The 19,037-nt window shown below is 45.0% G+C and overlaps 2 protein-coding genes and 2 pseudogenes across 2 annotated transcripts; 2 read left to right on the forward strand and 2 right to left on the reverse strand.

Annotated features, from left to right (window-relative positions):
• Nucleotides 1-2,656: 2,656 nt before the first annotated feature.
• LOC125528479 (uncharacterized) lies at nucleotides 2,657-6,585 on the reverse strand. Its single transcript, XM_048692948.2, has 3 exons — nucleotides 5,386-6,585; nucleotides 4,896-4,973; nucleotides 2,657-4,471 (listed from the first exon to the last, which is right to left on the reverse strand). Exons 1-3 carry the CDS (start codon nucleotides 6,475-6,477, stop codon nucleotides 2,906-2,908), a joined length of 2,736 nt encoding a protein of 911 aa, XP_048548905.2. The 5' UTR covers nucleotides 6,478-6,585; the 3' UTR covers nucleotides 2,657-2,905.
• Nucleotides 6,586-11,919: 5,334 nt separating this feature from the next.
• On the forward strand, nucleotides 11,920-13,901 carry LOC125528480 (putative disease resistance protein RGA1; annotated as a pseudogene).
• Nucleotides 13,902-13,960: 59 nt separating this feature from the next.
• Nucleotides 13,961-16,410, reverse strand: LOC147992060 (putative disease resistance protein RGA4). Its single transcript, XM_087539591.1, has one exon. It carries the CDS (start codon nucleotides 16,280-16,282, stop codon nucleotides 14,786-14,788), a length of 1,497 nt encoding a protein of 498 aa, XP_087395717.1. The 5' UTR covers nucleotides 16,283-16,410; the 3' UTR covers nucleotides 13,961-14,785.
• A 1,017-nt stretch (nucleotides 16,411-17,427) lies between these two features.
• On the forward strand, nucleotides 17,428-19,013 carry LOC125528481 (disease resistance protein RGA2-like; annotated as a pseudogene).
• Nucleotides 19,014-19,037: the final 24 nt, after the last annotated feature.

The raw sequence follows: 19,037 nt of genomic DNA on the forward strand, positions 1-19,037 counted from the left end.
GCGAAGGACCGGATGATCTCCAGGAGACGCGCGCGAGGCCGCGGTCAGCCCGGCCGGCGACGCCCTACCCGCCCGATCGGCGACCCCCAGGGCGCACGCCGGAGCCCAAGGCAGCGCCTTTCGTCAGAGTCGCCCGAGACGAGCCCGTCGGCAGGCGCCGGCGCCGGCCATCCCTGCGGGCAGCTGGGCTCCCACCCCTGGGAGTTGAGCCACCGGCAGGCGACCGGGCCGGAGCCTTGGGGGGAACGCGGTCGCGGCAGACGACCGGGCGCCCCGCGGCGAGGTCATCGTCCTCCGCGAGGTCGGCCCAGACGACATGCGGCGAGGCGGCAAGGGGGGGATGGCGGCGGAGCGGCCGAGGAGGGCATCGGCGGGCGGACGGGGGCCGAGGGAGGGGAGGGGGGCTCAACCAGCGGCGGCGCCGGCGGATCGCCCAGCGAGTCGCCCGAGCTCGGGGGAGCCATCAGTGTTCCAGACTACTAGTAAGATCCCTTCATCATATCCATTCCCTTCCAACTCCAAACAACAGGATACACCAAAAAACCTAAAGATACATAGCCAAAAAGTAATGCATCAAGTTCCTTGTAAAGATGTTCATACACCTCAGTGGATATCATGGATGAATGGGCATTACAACAAGCAAATTTTAACAGCATCCGTGCAAAAACGTTGCAAGATCCCATAAATAATCGTTCCCCTCCCACTTTAAACAGCAAAGATACATCAAGAAATGAAAGGTACAGACAAAAATATCATCAAATTCTGCTTAAGCAAGAAGCATGAAGAATACAGTCTCACCTGAGTAAAGAATCAGAAATCAGGATCCTGTGTTGTAGAAGCACACATAGGATATCCCCGTAGATACTAGTACAACAAAATAATGGTATCATGGATGAATGGGCTTTACACCGTCAAGAAAAAAAATGAATGGGCTTACAAGCAAGAAGTTTGCATATTACAGGAAACTAGTTACACCTCTCGTTTCTGTGGGAGCAACATACTCGAATTTAATCAAAAAGCATTCAACACCAATCTAAATTTCGAAGGGGGTAAAATTACCGCCATTGGCTAACTACTTGTGACAACCGGCAAGGGGGCGAAAGCAAAAAAAAAAAAAGCTCTTCTGAGTTCCCGGGCTCACAGTGTCGTAAACTGTGTAGACTTACCTGGAGACAAATCTCACATGATGAACTAGAAAAAAAATTGAAAGGTATGGCATATGCCAGGTCAAAATAAGCTGGGGACTAATAGGTTGATGGACACAGAGCCAAATCGAATATCCGGAGTGTATATGTGCAACAAGAAAACCATCAACATACTGCATCCCACTGTAGCATGAAAGAAAAGGTAACACCATGCCTGCCAAAATGCTGCAAGACCTCAGAAATAACCATTTCCTTCCAAACAACTGGATACATCAATCAAGGAACTGAAAGATACAGCCAAAAAATGCATCAAATTCCACATAGGCAACACGATCCGGTTTTGCTGGAGCACGCACGGGCACAGGACGCCTCAGTAGATACCATGGATGAGCGGGCATTACAACAAGCAACAACTTGCCTACAAACTGGAGGCGAAAGCAGCCATGATAGCTGGGAGTCAGAGTTAGCGAGATGGAAGCAAGCTGCTCCGCCACTTGGGTTGTGCGGGAGACCGACGAACCTCAACTGAGAAGCTGACATGAATCTGTTGTGCAGTTCAATCTAGCTCACATGGCAATGCTCGGGCTTTCTTCTCCAACTCGAATTCCTAATGCATCTCATTCCCAAACGGTTCATCTATAAGTGCTTTGTTTTTTCGCTCTCACCCTTGGAGATGCCACTTGTTCTTTCACTCTCTGCTTTCTTCTCCACCAACTGTGTTTTATAGACAAGATCCATAGCTATAGGTGCACCGTTCAACCACTCAAGAGGTACAAACTTGAGTGTTTGCACGGATCGCCCGACTTGGAAGATCTTCATACATTTATGTAAGGTTCCTTGAAATGATTTCACAAAATGAATTGATGACGCGAGCTAGGTAGTCTTCCTTCAGCTACTGAAGGAATACTCTTATGTACTCTGTTTTCAATATGCAGTACTTCATTTTGTGGTTCCGTTTGCCCCTGAAAAATGAAGATATCTCAAATTTGGTAAGGTTATTGGTGATGGCTGCACATAAATCCAGTTTGTTCCTTTTTATTGTGAATGTGTTTATCGCACTACATGAAGAAAACTGAATCGCTTGTATGTTCTCTCATTCAGTTAAACCGCCCATACAGCCCACGAGCGATAACAAAACTGAACTCTCTGTTTATATAGTCAGGAATTTTAGAGAAATAAAATGCTCTTTTTAGTTCCAGGCACACAGCGTCGTAAACCGTGTCGACTTAATGGAGACATATCTCACATCATGAACTGGAAGATAGAAAAATGAAAGGTATAGCATATTTCAGGTCAACTAACATGGGGAGTAATAGGTTGAATGCATACGAGAAATAAGAAAATCATCAGCATCCCACTGTTTGCATGAAAGAACAGCATATAGTACAGTTGAATTCAGAAAGAAACTGGCAAACAAAGTCTAGAACTAAATATATCAAAGATAAAAGCATGCCTACAAAAACGCTGCAAAACCTCGTAAATAATCATGTCCCTCCAAACAACAGGATACATCAAGAAACTGAAAGATACAGCCAATAAATAAGAAATGCATCAAATTCCACATAGGAGCACGCACAGGACACCTCAGTAGCTATCATGGATGAATGGGCATTACAACAAGCAACAACATGCGTATTACATGAAACTGGGAACACTGCTTGTTTGCAAGTACATGGGAGCAGCATGCATGTGAATTTAACCCAAATTCATCCAACACGAGTCAAAATTACACCAGGGGTGGAAGTACCACCACTGGCTAACTACTTGCGATGCCGTCCGCCACCACCACCTCTCCCTGGTGAATGTCGGCCTCCACGTTGTTGTGGTCTTCTACCACGGAAGGATGAGTTCCCCTGATTAAACTGCCCCGAATTGAATTGCATCGGAGGCTGACCTCCATCTCCACGGGGTGAAGGCAGCGAATTGAACTGCATAGGAGGCTGACCTCCATCTCCACGGGGTGATGGTAGGGAATTGAACTGCATAGGAGGCTGCTGACCTCCATCTCCGCGGGGTGATGGTAGGGAATTGAACTGCATAGGAGGCTGGCCTCCATCTCCGTGCGTTGAAGGGAGGCGCCCATGTCCTTGCATGTTTGCATTTCCAGGAGGCTGATCTCCATCCTCATGTTGTGATGGGAAGCGCCCAAATCCTTGGGTGTTGGGAAATCCAGCAGGTGGCCCTTGGTTGCCAGCCATGTGTGGAAACTGACCAAAGTTGCCTTGCCCCATAGAAAATTGAGATGCCTGACCAAAAGGATGATTTACTGGCGGTCCACCAAATGGCATCATGTTTGCACTCATTGTGCTCCCTGGCATAAATTGTTGTTGGGCCATGGGCATTCCATTTGGGAAGCCACCAAAGTTCTGATTCTGTAAATACTGCTGGAACTGGTTGGCTCCCATAAGTATATTCTGCATAATATTAGCTGCAAGAGCAGCTCCATCAACTCCCATGTTTGGCTGCCCTGGAGGTGGAAGCCCGCCGGGCCAAACCATATTTGGCTGCTGAGAGAACTGCTGTGGATTGATGAAGCAACTGCCCATCTGATTTGCAAGTTGAACAGGTGATGGCATAGCATGATTCATTGAGATTGATGGCAGCATTGTTGGTGCGCTCATAGAAAAGTTTTGAGGACCTGTTTGTCGTGTTGCGCTGTCAGCAACAGCAGTTGCCATATCAGACCGGTGAAATAGAGGCTGTGCTCGGCGATCTGCTGTTGATGCATCATGGATTCTAGGTGGCATGTCCCTTGGTGTACTCATCGGAGAATTTTGTTGACCCGAATGATATGTCACACTGTCAGCCATATCCGAGCGGTGGAAACGACGCTGTGACTGGTGACCAGATGTCGGTGTATTGTGGATCCTTGGTGGCATGTCATTTCGAAATCCAGCACCCCTGGTCTGCGCCCTCTTCTTGTCACCAGAAGGTTTCTTAGAATCATGCGGCCTATCAGTCTGCCTTTTTACCAGTCGTAGTGATCTTTTGTACTCAGCCTCCTGCTCATCATCAGAGAATTCAGGTTCATCTGCCTCCTCATCATGGTCAGCAGATTCATCATAGCCTTTGGCATATAGCTCCTTCATATTTAGGATATGATCTGCAAACTCCACAACAAAGCAGACTGTAGTTCCTGCACTGATCCCAGCAGGCACTTCTTCCACGGAATTATACCGCACAAGATAGTAAGGGTTTTTTACAGGTCCAAATATTTCATCAACAATGCCAAGTGGCGTCCTGCTCTCAGTTATCCAGAGTATAGAACCCTCAGTCAGGGGACTGTGTTCCACTGATCCTTCAACAATCACTCTCTCCCCCATGATCTGGATGACCAGAAAACAGACAACCAATCAGTATATGGATCTCATAGGAAATATACTAGTATTTCAACAGTCTAAACAAGAACCCCTATCTGTCTACAAAAATATCTAACACTGGAAAAATATGCTATTCAAAATAATAGCTGCATTAATGAAATGTATAGACACAATCATCCAAACACTAACAAATTCCAGAATGCACTACTAATACAGTAAAAACATACATCAGTGAGTACCATAGATCTCTGGTTCTTACATTACAATTAGCTACTGGTTTTAACATGTACAGATAACGGTGACTGATTAAATCATCATCAGATTACATAGAAAGAACAGGTACCTATAAAGTGCTGGAAAAACACAGTTTTTGTTTCCAACAAATGCAAACAAAAATCTAGATGAAGTCAAAGTTAAATTCAAGACTTACAGCTGTAATTGTCCCCACTGGAAGTGCCTTATGATGCGGTTCCAACTGCACTTCAATCTTTGGAACTGGAGGAAGTACCTGCAAGGTATGGTACATCTACTTTAGAATAGAGATACAATCAAGGAACAACAATATTTTTACAGTTATATGAGTGGTTTTGGCATAGTTAAAAAAGCTGCGCCTAGCTCTATGCGGTAGCAAAACGGCAAGTGGCAAAACACACAATTAATGCCTAGTGCTTTTTTAAACTTTGGTTTTTGGCAACTGAGCCCAAGTATGTTCATGTAGCAACTACATAGGAATAGAAAATAATTTGTCGCTATGGTAGCTACAGAAAGTGCAGGATTTTCAGAAGAACAAATGGATAACTAAGCATTAACTTCTACTGGGCTATCAATTGAAAAAAATGACTATGAAACAAATGTTTATACAAGTCGGCTGCAACTAACTAGACCCAAGAGAGGTGCACATCGTGAGATAAACTTAATACCTCTACTTCATGTTTGGACTTGATAGGACCCTTTGGTGTTTCGTCATCATCCTCATCCTCGACTCCAGCCATAAGCTCACCCTCTTCAAGGAGGGCCTCCATGTCACTGGGACAACTATGCTTTTTGGCCACCGGCACTTCCTCATCACTGCTCGACGAGGCTTCACTCGACTCCTCATCATTCTTGGCCGGCTCCTCCTCATCATCACTGCTTGATGAGGCTTCACTTAATTCCTCATCCTCGCTGCTCTCCGACTCTTCGTCCTTGCTCTCCTCCTCCCCCTTGCCTCCTCCACGCTCCACTTCCTTATTTACCATGGCCCCAGAACTCATCTCAGCATCAACAGAAGCAATGGTACTAGTATCAGCATCAACAGCACCTATGGCACTCATCTCAGCGTCAACAGAAGCCCCAGCGGTACTAGTCTCAGCATCAACAGCAGCTATGGCACTGGTATCAGCATCAACAGCAGCCATGGCACTAGTCTCAGCGTCAACAGCAGCCATGGCACTAGTGTCAGCAGCAACAGCAGCTACTGTACTCATCTCAGCATCATCCGGAGGTACAGTACTAGCCGCGGCATGAACGGCAGCTACGCTACTAGCATCAGCATCACCAGCAGCTACAGTACACATCTCGGCATCAATCGCTGCCCCCAAACTATCCTCTTGTGCAACGAAATCGCCAATCCGCAACACGGGAGCAGGCACCCCGCCCAATCCGCCGCCCAGCAGCACCACGGCCTCCTTCTTGACCTCCAACAGGACGCCGGGAGGAGCGTCGAGCAGGCCGGGCGGCCCGCCCTTGTCCTCCGCGGCCTCCCCCTGCCCCTCCTCGACGATTTGGTCCGCGCCCAGCCCGCCGCCTCCGGACACCGACGCAAAATCAATCCCGCCCGGGGCAGCGGCCGCCGCCGCCGCCTCGCCGAGGCCGAAGCTCTTGGCCAGCTCGCTCGCCATGGCCTGGTCGAAGTCGAAGTCGTCGAGGAGCCACTCCTCGACGGGGTCGAAGGCGGCGGCGGCGGCGGCGGACGGGTCGGAGGGGGGCGCGGGCGGCGGGGAGGGGGACGGGGGCCTAGGATGGCGAGCCATGGACGGTGGGGGTGGGGGTGGGGTTTGGGAGAGGCGGCGCCATGGGTGGTTGATTTATCTCGGGCTCGGGGGGTTTAGGGTTTTAGGCCGCGGCGGCTGGCTGCGCGGCGCGGGGTGCGGGGGGGAGGGAGGAGGGTGGGGAACGGCTACCTGCTCTACTCTGTAGTGTTCTCGCGCGGTGGGCTGGGGAGACGCACATCGGCAGGTCCGCCGCCCGGCACGAATCTCAGCGCTCGGTTTCTCAACTTCATAAAGTTTGACCATATTTAGATTAAAAAAATATAAACATCTGCAAATATTAAAGTTATACAATGTGAAATTTGAATTCATGACGCATATAATGATATTGGTTCCGTATTATGATTGTTCATATTTTTTTCATAAAGTTGGTCAAACTTAGACTTGAGATAAATCTTATATGCGGAGTAAAAGGACCAGAGGGAGTAAATGTTTGTAACGGGCCAACTGGCTGGCATCACGCCGGTGTACGCGCTATGCGACATGCATCTCTGTAGCCCACGCGCAGCTTCCCCTTTGTGGGGTTCATGCATGCTCGACCCTCCCCTACATTATTCCTTCGCGGCATTGTCTCCTCCACTCATTTAATCTGTCGCTCCTTTTCCTCGATGTTTGCCGCATCTCGTCTTCTTCATTGTTGCCTGCTGCTGCGCGCCGGTGAGCGGCGTGATGAGGCCCTACTGCAAGCCACCTCTGGGGTAGCAAGGCACTGCAGCATGCAACTAGGGGACGAGCCACCGCGGGCAGCAAATACGACAACAATCAGACCCTCATTTCCCCCCTACGGCACACATGGGCTACAACGGCAGTGATGGGGGACGCTAGTATGGTGTTAACGGGGTGCTGTGATGGGGGAACCGCGTGTTCCAACTGCGGTTGCCGAATGCTGGAACCAGCCGGCTATGATGCTGCGACTGCAGCCACCACATGCTGGAGCCGAAGCCGAGAGATGCTACGACCATGGCCGCCACATGCTGGAACCAGTCGGATGTGGTGTTGCGACCTGGGCGTATGCTTCGTCGTCGTGGCGTTCAATGACTTATGGTGGAAGTTGCGACCGACGCATGGGCTAACTGCAATCGGCGCCTAGGATAGTTGCGAACGGCGACACTAGAAGATGTGGTTAGGGGTGAGCCAAGAAGATGTGACTGGCTGTGATACGACCAACAACCCTGGGAGCGGCGGCTAAGGGTGAGCAAATAAGATGTGACTGGCGGTGGAGGATATTGTGACTGAGAAGCCCAAAAGATGCGTCCGACACAGGGCATAGATGTTACTCAGGACTCGCGGCGGTGGGCAAGCCCAGAAGCTGGAATTAGCAACGGCCAATGTTGCGAGCAGGAGAGAGGCTGCCATAGAAAATTCCCGAAGCGAAAGGTGTAGCCGCAATATAGCAGACAAAGCGGGAGCTGTAGCCACAATACTAAATTCCCAAACATTTTTTTATTCATGATTTTTTTGATAATGCAAACAATTTTTGGAAATTCTGAACAAATTTTGAAAAGGGCGAACACTTTTTTTGTTTTTGTGAAATATTTGAAAACATGAACAACTTTTGTAAAAGACAAAATTTTGTTGAAGTTATCAACAACTTTTGAAAAAAACAAACTTTTCTGAAATATTGATTTTTTAAGCAAGAATATTTGTTTGAAAATTAAAAAACGTCAACAGTTTTTGAAAACAAAAAATATTGAAGAAAAAAACAAAAAAAAATAAAAATAAAATAAAAAGGAACATAAACGGGAAAATGAAAACCTAGAAAAAACGTAAAAGAAAAAACCGGTTCTGGTGTAGTGGGCCGGCCCATTTCTCGTGTTGGGGGGTTTGCCCTGTGTGTGCGGTCGACTTTACGACGTAGAGAGCGTCACATAGGATTTTCCCATTGTTAGTTATTAGTTATGTTAAAATTTTAAAATAATAGTTATATGTATGTGTTATGGTTTTAAATACTTCCCTGTATAACCTAGCATGGATGCTAACTATGGGCACGCCCACCTGCTCACAAAAGTTGGGATCATTTTAGTAATGTTCAAAAAACACCATGTTCAACATAGGATGTTTGGGCACGCCAGAAGGCTCCATGTGAGAATACGTTATTTCTCAACATCCTTTAATGTCCCAATTTTTTATCATGCCTTGTATGACCAATTCAAAGCACCATGCCAATTCGTTTGAGTTTTGAACAAGTTTTGCATTTTCTCGAGTTTTCTCGGTGAAAAAAGACCGATAAATGGTTGGACGTGTCGCAACATGCATCCCGTGTTAGAATTCATTCAATCCTGACATGGATACCTACCATGGGCATGCCCACCTCGTGGCAAAAGTTAGGATCATTTCAATGACCTCCAAAAAAACACCATGTTCAACGTAGGGTGTCTAGGTAAGTTAAAAGGTTCCGTTCGAGAGCACTTTTTTTACATCCATCAAATTGCCCTAAATTTTTTTCCATGTCCTTGTATGACCAATTCAAGTCACGACGCCAAGTTTTTTTGTTTTTTCACCAAGTGTTGTATCTTCTAGAGTTTTTTCGAGAAAAAATACCGATAAATGGTCGGATGTGTCGCAACATGCATACGGTGTCATAAGTCATTCGAACTAGACATAGATGCCTTACATGGCATCCCACCTGATGGCAAAAGTTGGGGTCAGTCATGAGATTTTCAAAAAATACCATCTTCAACGGAGAGTGTCCGGGTAGGCCAGAACGGTCCGTTTGGGAGCACCTCGTTTCTCGACATCCCTTGAATGTGGTCAATTTTTTTCATGGCCTCGTATGACCAATTCAATGTACGATGCGAAGTTGTTTCGGTTTTTGATAAGTTTTGCATTTTCTAGAGTTTTCTCTGTTAAAAAACATCGATAAATGGCCACACGTGTTGCAACTTTCATACGGTGTTGAAAGTCGTTTAAATCAGGCATGGATGCCTAACATCTACTTCAAAAATTAAGGTCATTTCAAGGATGTGTAAAAAATGAATCATGTTTAACACAGGGTGTTTGGGTAGGCCAGAATGGTCCATTTGAAAACACATTGTTTGTAGACATTTATTAAATGGCCTCAATTTTTTCCCATCAGCTTTAGTGATCAATTCAAGACATCATGCAAAGTTGTTTGGATTTTTGACGTGTCGTAATGTGTAAACGGTGTCGGAAATCGTTTAAACTTGACATGGATGCCTGATATGTCTGGCTAGGCTGCTGTAAGAAGTTGGGGTCATTTATCCATAGTTTAAAAAACCACCAGTTAAGAGGAGTGTGCCAGACTAGGCCAGACGAGTGCATCCGTGAGCACGTAGTTTTTTTTGCTAATTTGTATGCTTCTATTATTTGCAATTTCTGTCATTATCAATCAACATAAACATATTCGGGTACCTTGTAGACGATTCATGAATTGTTTTTTCTTTTTATTTCTGTTTCTTTTTTCTTCAAAATAGCTGATTTCAAAAGATGTCAACATATTTATTTATGCATATTTTTCAGATTAGGTCAAAAATTTCAAAAAAATGGTCGTCTTTTCAAAAAAGTTCAGAGTTTCAATTTTTTTGTGTTTTCAAAAAAGTCAGAATTTGATTATTTTTTTTCATTTTTCATTTTTCCAAAGTTTCAAAATTTGTTCCACATTCCAGAAAATTTGTATCAAATTCCACTTTTCGAAATTTCATGATTGTTGTTTTTTGTATCTCGAGGCGCGAGCTAAATTTTTAGCTAAAATTATATGACATATTGTGTTTGCGTACTCATTTATTTTCAGAAGTTTTGGAAAGTTTTTGCCTAAATTTTTGACATTGGTGCCTGGTAGCACAAGAACCTCCGTTACACCAGATACATCCTCCCCTAAATGGGCTGGCCCAGGCGCGCTATGTCTGTTTTTTCTTTTCTCTTTTCGTGTGAAAAAATTGATCATTTATTTAAAAATGTTAATCAAGCATTTGAAAAAAACTATTTGAAAAATATGAATCAAGCATTTAAGAAAAGTTAAATGTGTATAGAAAATATGTTACCCATGTATATTAAAAAATATTAATTTTATCTGAAAAATGTTAAATATGTAGAGAAAAAATGTAGACTATGTATTAAAAATTATTAATCTTGTATTGAAAAAAATGTTAATCAAGCATTTGAAAATATTTAAATATATATGGAAAAATGTTGACCATGTATTCAAAATTTTGTAATCTTGTATTTGAAAAATATTTAAAATGTGTATAAAAATGTTGACCATGTATTAAGAAAATGTTAAACTTTTGTTTGAAAAATGTTAATCTAGAATTGGAAAAATGTTAAATTTGTATAGAAAAAATGTTGACCATGTATTCAATTTTGTTGATACTTTATTTTTGAAATGACTAGTATTAGAAAAATGTATTAGATATATACCAAAAATGTGTATAGAACAACAGTAAATACTGAGAGAAAACAAAAAAACTGATGAAAAACGAAATAAAGAAAACCAAAGAAACTAAAGAAAGAAACACCTCAGAAACGTAGAAAAATGGAAACCCGAAGAAAACCGTGGAAACAAAGAAAAAAGAAGAAAAAAACAAAAAAGAAAACAGGAAAACATAGAAAAGAAAACAGTGCAAAAGAGAAAAAGGAATCATATAAACAAGAAAAACCGAGGAGAACGATAAAGAAAAAAACTTGAGAAAAGAAAAACCTGGTGAAAACAAGGAAATATATAAAGAAAATCGATGAAAAACAAAGAAATCCATGGAGAAGCAAAGAAAACTGGTAAGAACCATGTAAAAAAAATTAAAAACAATAAAAAAGAAATAAAAACAGAATACCAAAAAAAGTAATGAAAAAGAAAATAAAACGAAAAATAAAAATAAATAAATAAATAAATAACATACCGAACGAGCGAGTGAGTATTGACAAATCCAACGAGCAGCGATAGTGCGAGGGAGGAGATGAAAATGGTTTGGTCCGATTCGTTCACAAGAGCAAAATTCCTTCAGGCAAGAGCAGCTAACTTGGGGTGTTTCACGTGGATATAGACTAGTCCTGAGTCCTGACTCCTGGAAGAGCCAGTCTGTAGTATGGACGAACCGGGGAACTCCTTGTCCAGCAAACTTTTCTGATGAGGAGGGTCATACAGTCATACTTCAGAAAAGGGTTGTTTTGGCAACATGGTTTACATAAAATAGGTGTAAGAAATGGAGATACAAGGGCACATAAGTCCATCAGAAAAGGTTGCCTCAGCCAACCAAATGCTCTTAATTACCAGTTAACCAAGTCAGGCACCAAAAAATTCATTGCCTTTACTAATAGTAGTATAGCACTAGACTACTAGCGGTAAGAAAGAGCGAGAAACTAAGTAAGTTGGAAATAAAAGGTGAAGATTACTCTTTTTTCTCAACGCGCCTTCAAAAGGAACCAAGTAAGTTGGAAATAAAAATAGCGACTTGAATGTATTACCTTTAAAAGGCAGACCGCAGTTTGGACAAGACCTTGACGAATTGCATCTAGCTTGCTGAAAGCTCAGAAGTTTCCTCCCATGCCATAGTCTTTCTTTTTTCCTGTGATGGAGCAGCAGCCGTAGGCTCAGAAGGTTGACTATAAATAAAACAGGTTCCTGTCCAGGACATCAACTGTGAACGCAGACATCGTACCTGACCAAGGGAGTTTATTGACCGGAATATCGTTCACATATATACAGAATATGTCAGTGACTTATACCGTGCGTCTATATATAAACTGCATTTTTTTGCCCTCATACACCACCTACCTTAGCACATCGCAAGATGGATCTTGTCATAGCCGCTGTCGCAGGTGATCTCTCGAACCGTTTCATCTCTTTCCTGATGAACAAGTACGCAGATCACGCGTGCTTGGAGGACAAGGTGGAGAGGCTGCAACAGCTCTTGCTGAGAGTTGGCATGGTCGTCGAGGAGGCGGACTCGCGGTACATCACCAACTATTGTATGCTCATACACAGTGGCGAATCTAGACAGAAACTGAAGGATGGGCTCAAAGCCTGTATCATGCGAATATCTATTAGGTTGGGCTTGCAAGTGGCTGAGTTGGGCTTTGAAACTAGTAGTAAAAAACTTTTTTACAGTGCTGGAGGGGGGGGGGGGGGGGGGGCCCAACTCTTGTATGCTCATACAGCTGAAGACCCTAGCGGCAGCCATGTACCAAGGCCACCATGCGCTTGACACCATCAAGTATGGGAAACACAAGGATGTTGCTGAGGAATTGGTATGTGACGCATTCGCCTTATCTGTTTCTACTCCTTGCAAACGTTCTCGCATAATCGGTACTCGTGCAACAAATAAGGTTCTCAATCCGGAGTTGCAAAGCGCGCTGCAAAACCTAGAGGCTAGTGTTGCTAACATGGCGGAGTTTGTCGTGCTTTTGGGGGGATGCGAGCGCATCTCCTGTCGACCCTATGACGCATATTTTACATCGACAACTTCATGTTTGGTCGCCATGTCGAGAAGCAGCAGATCATCAGGTTCTTGCTGCACCACAACACCCCAGGTTCTCTGGCCGTGCTTCCAATCATTGGTGATGCTGGAGTTGGGAAGAAAACTCTTGTCGCCCATGTATGTGACGATGAGAGGGTGCGTTCTAACTTTTCTATGATTTTGCACCTAAATGGAGATGATCTTTTCAGAATGACACACCATGAAAGCTTGTCAGGGAGGATACTGGTAGTTATTGAGTTTGTTTCATATATACATGAAGATGACTGGACAAGATTCTATCATTTTTTTATGAACATGGACAGAGGAAGCAAGGTCATGATCTTAGGTAAATTCGCAGAGCTAGAGAAGTTTGGAACCGTTAAACCTATATCACTGAAATGTTTGGCATTAGAAGAATTCAGGTACCTGTTCAAGACCCTAGCATTCGGAAGTGCGAACCCGACAGATTATCCGCGATTAGTCGCGATGGTGGAAGAGTTTGTCAAGGTGTTGGGAGGGTCACTCACCTTAGCAAATGTGCTTGCAGATGCACTGAGGAAAAATCTAGTTGCCCGTTTCTGGATGTACAGGTTGAACGCGGTCAGAGATATGGTCAAGGCGAACATTTCTTGTTTCGGCGCCCATCCACAGGTGCTTCTGAATCAAGGTCACCCAGTGCACCTAATCGGCGGAAACATTTTGTCTCCTGCTGCTCCATCGCGTGTTGTAGACTGTGCTATCGGTATGGCTAATGCTCCGGAAGATGGTCTACCTAGGATTATGTTTGGGGACTTAATATCAGCAGCAGGTCACCTTGTCTTACCCAAAGGAGATTTTAGGCTAATTTCATGGGAATCAAGGCTACCGCCTTACACACAATTTATTCACTTGGTGCACTCTCCGTTCCAAGCTGCCCCAATGGTAAAACTGTAACACCCTTGTCAGGGAAAAAGTGTCCGAGTTTATTTATGGCCTGCATAAAATAGGTATAATAAATGAAAATGCCAGTGAATAGAAGTCCATCAGAAAAAGGTTAGTTCAGCAAATGCCCTCAATTACCAGCTAACGAAGTGAGAGAATATGTGCTAACCAAGTCACACAACAAATTTTTAGGGCATTGCTACTTGCCAGTTTCTAGTCGTATCTGACCAGAAGAGAGAACCAATGCAAGGACCCAAATTTACTTGAAATTGTGCTGACCTCGGTGGCGCGGCAGGCCAGCAAGCTCACATCGTCAGCTCTCCAGAGAAAGTATTGGTGGCTTGACGGTCATTTCACAGAACACCATCCGGGCACCAGAGCGGAGCTGACTTCCTCGCATCCTGCCTTACTGGAGACAGAGGAAGTGACACACAGTACCAATGGTTAATTTTTTTTCAGACCGGAACAGCAGGTGCTCCGGCTTTTCATTATAGTAGGAGGAAAAACTTTACAAAACCAGGATGCCGGGATTTACTGTAATGAAAAACTGGGTGCACCGAAAAAGGAATTTTTTTCCAAGAGGTTTACTTTAATGAAAAACTTTGTAAGAAATGCAATACATATGGTTCTTTGGATAAAATTCCTACGAGATAAAATCCTACAAATCAAACATCTTACACACACACAATACAGGTTATAAATACATGACTTCCTAGAAGGCTTGCATTCAATATTTTCTAATTTTCACTACAAATATATATCCAAAAAAAATTTGTATTGATTGAATGAAAATGGTACATTAAAACGTTATTTTTTTTAATAAAAAAATAGCATTCCATGATCAAAAGATGTGTATCGGAGACCATGTCAATATTTGAGTTATCTATTTCTAATCTGAGCGAATACTTGAGATTCCAACTGTACAAAATCCCCGTAGAAATCGTCTGAATCAAAAGGCCTTACAAAGGCACCGCTGCACGCTTCCTCCCAGACAGGGGAGTACTCTGTTCCGCCGCACCTAGAGCACCATTTCCACTTGTAGCGAAATGAACAAACGAGGTATAAGGCGGCAATCTTGATTCCCACGCAACTACATTGAAATCCCCTTGCGGCCGGACTCCAGGATCCAGCAGCAGATCCCCAAGCCTTACCCTCGGCAGAAACTCCCTTCCCACAGCAACCTCAGTGCGGCTGCTGCCGCTGGTACAGGAAGGCACGATGCAGAGTGGAGAAGAAGCAGGATGCAAGAGGAACTCCGTAATATCTATCTGGTGGCGTCTCTGGAAGAGGGACCTCGGATGCTTACCGAACATGGAGAGGTTCCTCTCAATGGCCTTTCTCAGCCTGCTCAGCATGCCGAGCCAGGAACGGTCGTTCAGATTCCTTCTCATTAAGTCCGCGAATATGTTCGCATCACCAAGTGAGTATTCCGAGTGGAATTCTCTGGCCAGTTCGTCTGCAACCCATGCTAACCGCGGGTGCTGTACCGGGTTCGCGCTCCCGAACGAGAGTGTCTTGAAGAGGTAGCTGAACTCCTCATATGACAGGTTGTTGAGGAAGATTGGCTCAACGGTTCCTAGTCGTTCTGTACTTTTAAGCCGGCTGATGATGATCACCTTGCTTCCACTGTCCATGCTTGTTGCAACGGATGAACAGAACTTGGCCCAATCCTCCTCGTCGACATCTGGAACAAGCTCAACAACCACCAGTATCTTGCCTCGCAAGAGGCTACGATCATGGTCTGCGAATCTAGAGAAGGAATCCCCATTCAGGTGCAGAACCGAAGAGAAGTGTGAGCGGACCCTCTCGTCCTTGCATACATGGGCGACCAGGGTCCTCTTCCCGGCCGTAGGAGCACCGATGACCGGGAGAACAGCAGGCGCGTCACCAGGAGAGCCATGCTGTAGCACGAAGTTCAGGAGCTTCTGCTTCTCAGCATGTCGTCCGAACATGATGTTGTCATTGTACAGATACGCATCGTATGGTCGACGCAGCATACGGTCGCACCCACCCAGAAGAACAACAAACTCCGTCATGCCAGCGACTACATCCTCCAAGCTCTCCAACGCGCCCTGCACGTCGACGAGGGATGTGGCCTTGTTCTTTCTAGCACTTCCATGAACCATGCAAAAACGTTTGTGAGGAGATGGATTGTGAACCACCCCCTCCTCCATGGACTCTTCGAGTGAGATGTACCTGGACGCACCTAGTGTCCAGTAGCCTCGGTACATGGCGTCCGCGAGCATGCTGAGCTGTGCCAACATCCCGGAGTTGGTGATGTATCGCCCATCCGCCTCCTCGACGACCGTGTGAGCTCTCAGGAGCAGCAGCTGCAGCTTCTTGAGCTGCTTCTCTTCCCACTGTGCCCGGCAGCTAGAGTGGAGGTACCTGTTGGCGAGGAAGGAAACGAATCGGCTCACGAGTTCACCTGCTACTGCAGATATAGCAAGCTCCATCTTCAGTTCTCCGACCGACCGAAGGGTGCCAATTAACCAGGGAATCGAATAGAGGGCAGGAAAAGGAGGTGGTGGTAATTGCAGGCTGGCCGTGTTTCCTGTTCCTCTACCTGTAAAACGTTTGTACACTACTCTTTGTAGGTTTAGCGTTATTGACCTGTACGTCAATGGCCGTAGGTGCTGAAAAATATTGGTTAGGTATGGACTACTCCGCCTCTAGCCTATGAAGATTACATGCTGATCTCAGCTTATCTTTTCACACATCATGGAAAAATCATAGTGACTTCCTGACTGGGGAACTCCTTGTCAGTAGTATGGACGACCAGGGAACTCCTTGTCCAGCAAACTTTTGAGATGGGACAATGACAAGGGTCATACTTGTCTATGTTCTTCTCTCTCTAGGAAGGCTTGTTACGGCAATATGGCCTGTTTAAAATAGGTATAAGAAATGGAAATACAAATACAAGGGCATAAAAGTCATCAGGAAAGGTTGCCACCGCCAATTAAAATGCCCTTAATTACCAGCTAACTAAGTCAGGCAACGAAATTTTTATGAACTTTACTACTAGTGGTAAGGAAGGGCAAGATTTTTCAGGCGGGGTAAACAATGTCACAGGTCGTAACTACAAGATAAAAGGAAGTGTAATTTACTCTCTTTTTTATCGACACGTCTTCAAAAGAAACTAAGCAAGTTGGAAATGAAGATAGCGACAATTGAATGGTGATAGCGACAAGTGACATTTACCTTAGGCGGACGGCGGTGTGGACAATCGAGTGCAATCGCTTGGCGAAGAAGACCTTGATGAATTGCATCTAGCTTGCCGAAAGCTCAGGAGGTTGACTAGAAAATTTCATCACCTGTCATAGTTGTTCCTTTAGCTATGATGGAGCAGCTGTCCATCATAGTTTGTCCATCTCACCTCCCCAACAGGATGGTTTGTTCACACAGCAAGAAAAATATCTGCTCACCTGTCACTATAAAACAGGTTCTTGTCCCAGACATCAACTGTGAACGTGAGACTCTGACCAGGGGAGTTTATTGACTGAAACATAGGTGGCAATATAGAATAATACCAATGACTTGTACTGTCCATATGTAAACTGCATCTTGGCCTCCTACACCACCTAGCTTAGAGCATCTAAAGATGGGTCTTGCCATATCAGCTATCACAGGCGATCTGGCTAATCGAATCATCTCTTTTCTGATGGCCAAGTATACGGTTCACGTATGCTCGGAGGAGAAGGTGGAGAGGCTACAACAACTCTTGCTGAGAATTGGCATGGTCGTCGAGGAGGCGGACTCACGATACATCACCATGCTCATACAGCTGAAGACGCTGGTGGCAGCCATGTACCAAGGCCACCATGTGCTTGATACCATCAAGTACAGGAAACATAAGGAATTGATATGTGACTCATCGGCACTATCTATTCCCACTCCTAACAAACGTACACGCACACTCGTCAGTAGTGCATCACACAAGGTTTTCAACTCAGGGCTAATAAGAACTCTGCAAAACCTAGAGGCCGGTGTTGCTAACATGGCGGAGTTTGTCATCCTTTTGGGCGGATGCGAGCGCATCTCCCGTAGACCCTATGATGCATATCTTTACATCGACAACTTCATGTTTGGCCGCCATGTCGAGAAGCAGCAGATCATCAGGTTCTTGCTGCACCACAACACCCCAGGTTCTCTGGCCGTGCTTCCAATCATTGGTGATGCTGGAGTTGGGAACAAAACTCTTGTCACCCATGTATGCGATGTTGAGAGAGTGCGTTCTCACTTTTCTATGATTTTGCACCTGAATGGAGATGATCTTTTCAGAATTACAGACCATGAAAGACTATCAGGGAGGATATTAGTAGTTGTTGAGTTTGCTTCAGATGTAGATGAAGATGACTGGACAACGTTCTATCATTTTGTTACGAATATGGAGAGGAAGTAAAGTGATAATCTTGGGTCAAAGCGCAGGCTTGGAGAAGTTTGGAACCATCAAGCCTGTTTCTCTGAACTCCCTGGCATTCGATGAGTACATGTACCTATTCAAGACACTCGCATTCGGAAGTACAAACCCGGCAGACTACCCGCGGCTAGCAGCGATGGTGGAAGAGTTCGCCACGGTGTTGGGAGGGTCATTTATCGCAGCGAATGGCTTGCAGATGCACTGCGGAAAAACTCGAGTGCTCATTTCTGGCTGTACAGGTTGAAGGGTGCCAGAGACTCTGTCAATAAGAACATCTCTTGTTTTGGTACCCACCCGCAGGTGCTTCTTAGTCGAGGCCAACTGGTACACCTAATCGGCCGCTACATTTTAACTCCTGCTGCTCCATCAGGCATTGTAAACTCTGCTATTGGTATGGCTAATGTTCCAGAGGAGCAGGGTCTACCTAGGATTATGTTTGGGGACCTAATAGCAGCAGCAGGTCACGCTGTCTTACCCAAAGGAGATTTTAGGCTAATTTCATGGGAATCAAGGCTGCCGCCTTACACTTCATTTTCTCACTTGGTGCACGCTGTGCCGAGTTGCGTCCATGACAAGCCTGAAACATCCTTGTCAGGGAAGAAGCGTCCAGGTCTATTTACCTACGTTTTTTTTCCAACTAGGCTCAACCCCTTTCCATTAATTTCGCAATCAACGGAAATACTACATCAGTCTGTATCCACTTTGTCTTAGAGACCAAACCACTAACCAAGGTTGTCAGAATCGCGATTTTGAATCGGATCGGAGCTCTGATGGTAAGATCGCAAATCGTA

Source organism: Triticum urartu, chromosome 1A (genome assembly GCF_056163025.1).
Source record: "Triticum urartu cultivar PI428250 chromosome 1A, HENAU_Tu73, whole genome shotgun sequence".
Taxonomy (NCBI): Eukaryota; Viridiplantae; Streptophyta; class Magnoliopsida; order Poales; family Poaceae; genus Triticum; species Triticum urartu.

Coding starts and splice junctions, on each gene's coding strand:
- LOC147992060 (XM_087539591.1), bottom strand. CDS start 16,282: ATGGAGCTTGCTATATCTGCAGTAGCAGGTGAACTCGTGAGCCGATTC.
- LOC125528479 (XM_048692948.2), bottom strand. CDS start 6,477: ATGGCTCGCCATCCTAGGCCCCCGTCCCCCTCCCCGCCGCCCGCGCCC. Junction 4,974..5,385: donor AGTCCAAACATGAAGTAGAG/GTATTAAGTTTA, acceptor CATACCTTGCAG/GTACTTCCTCCAGTTCCAAA. Junction 4,472..4,895: donor CAGTGGGGACAATTACAGCT/GTAAGTCTTGAA, acceptor CTGGTCATCCAG/ATCATGGGGGAGAGAGTGAT.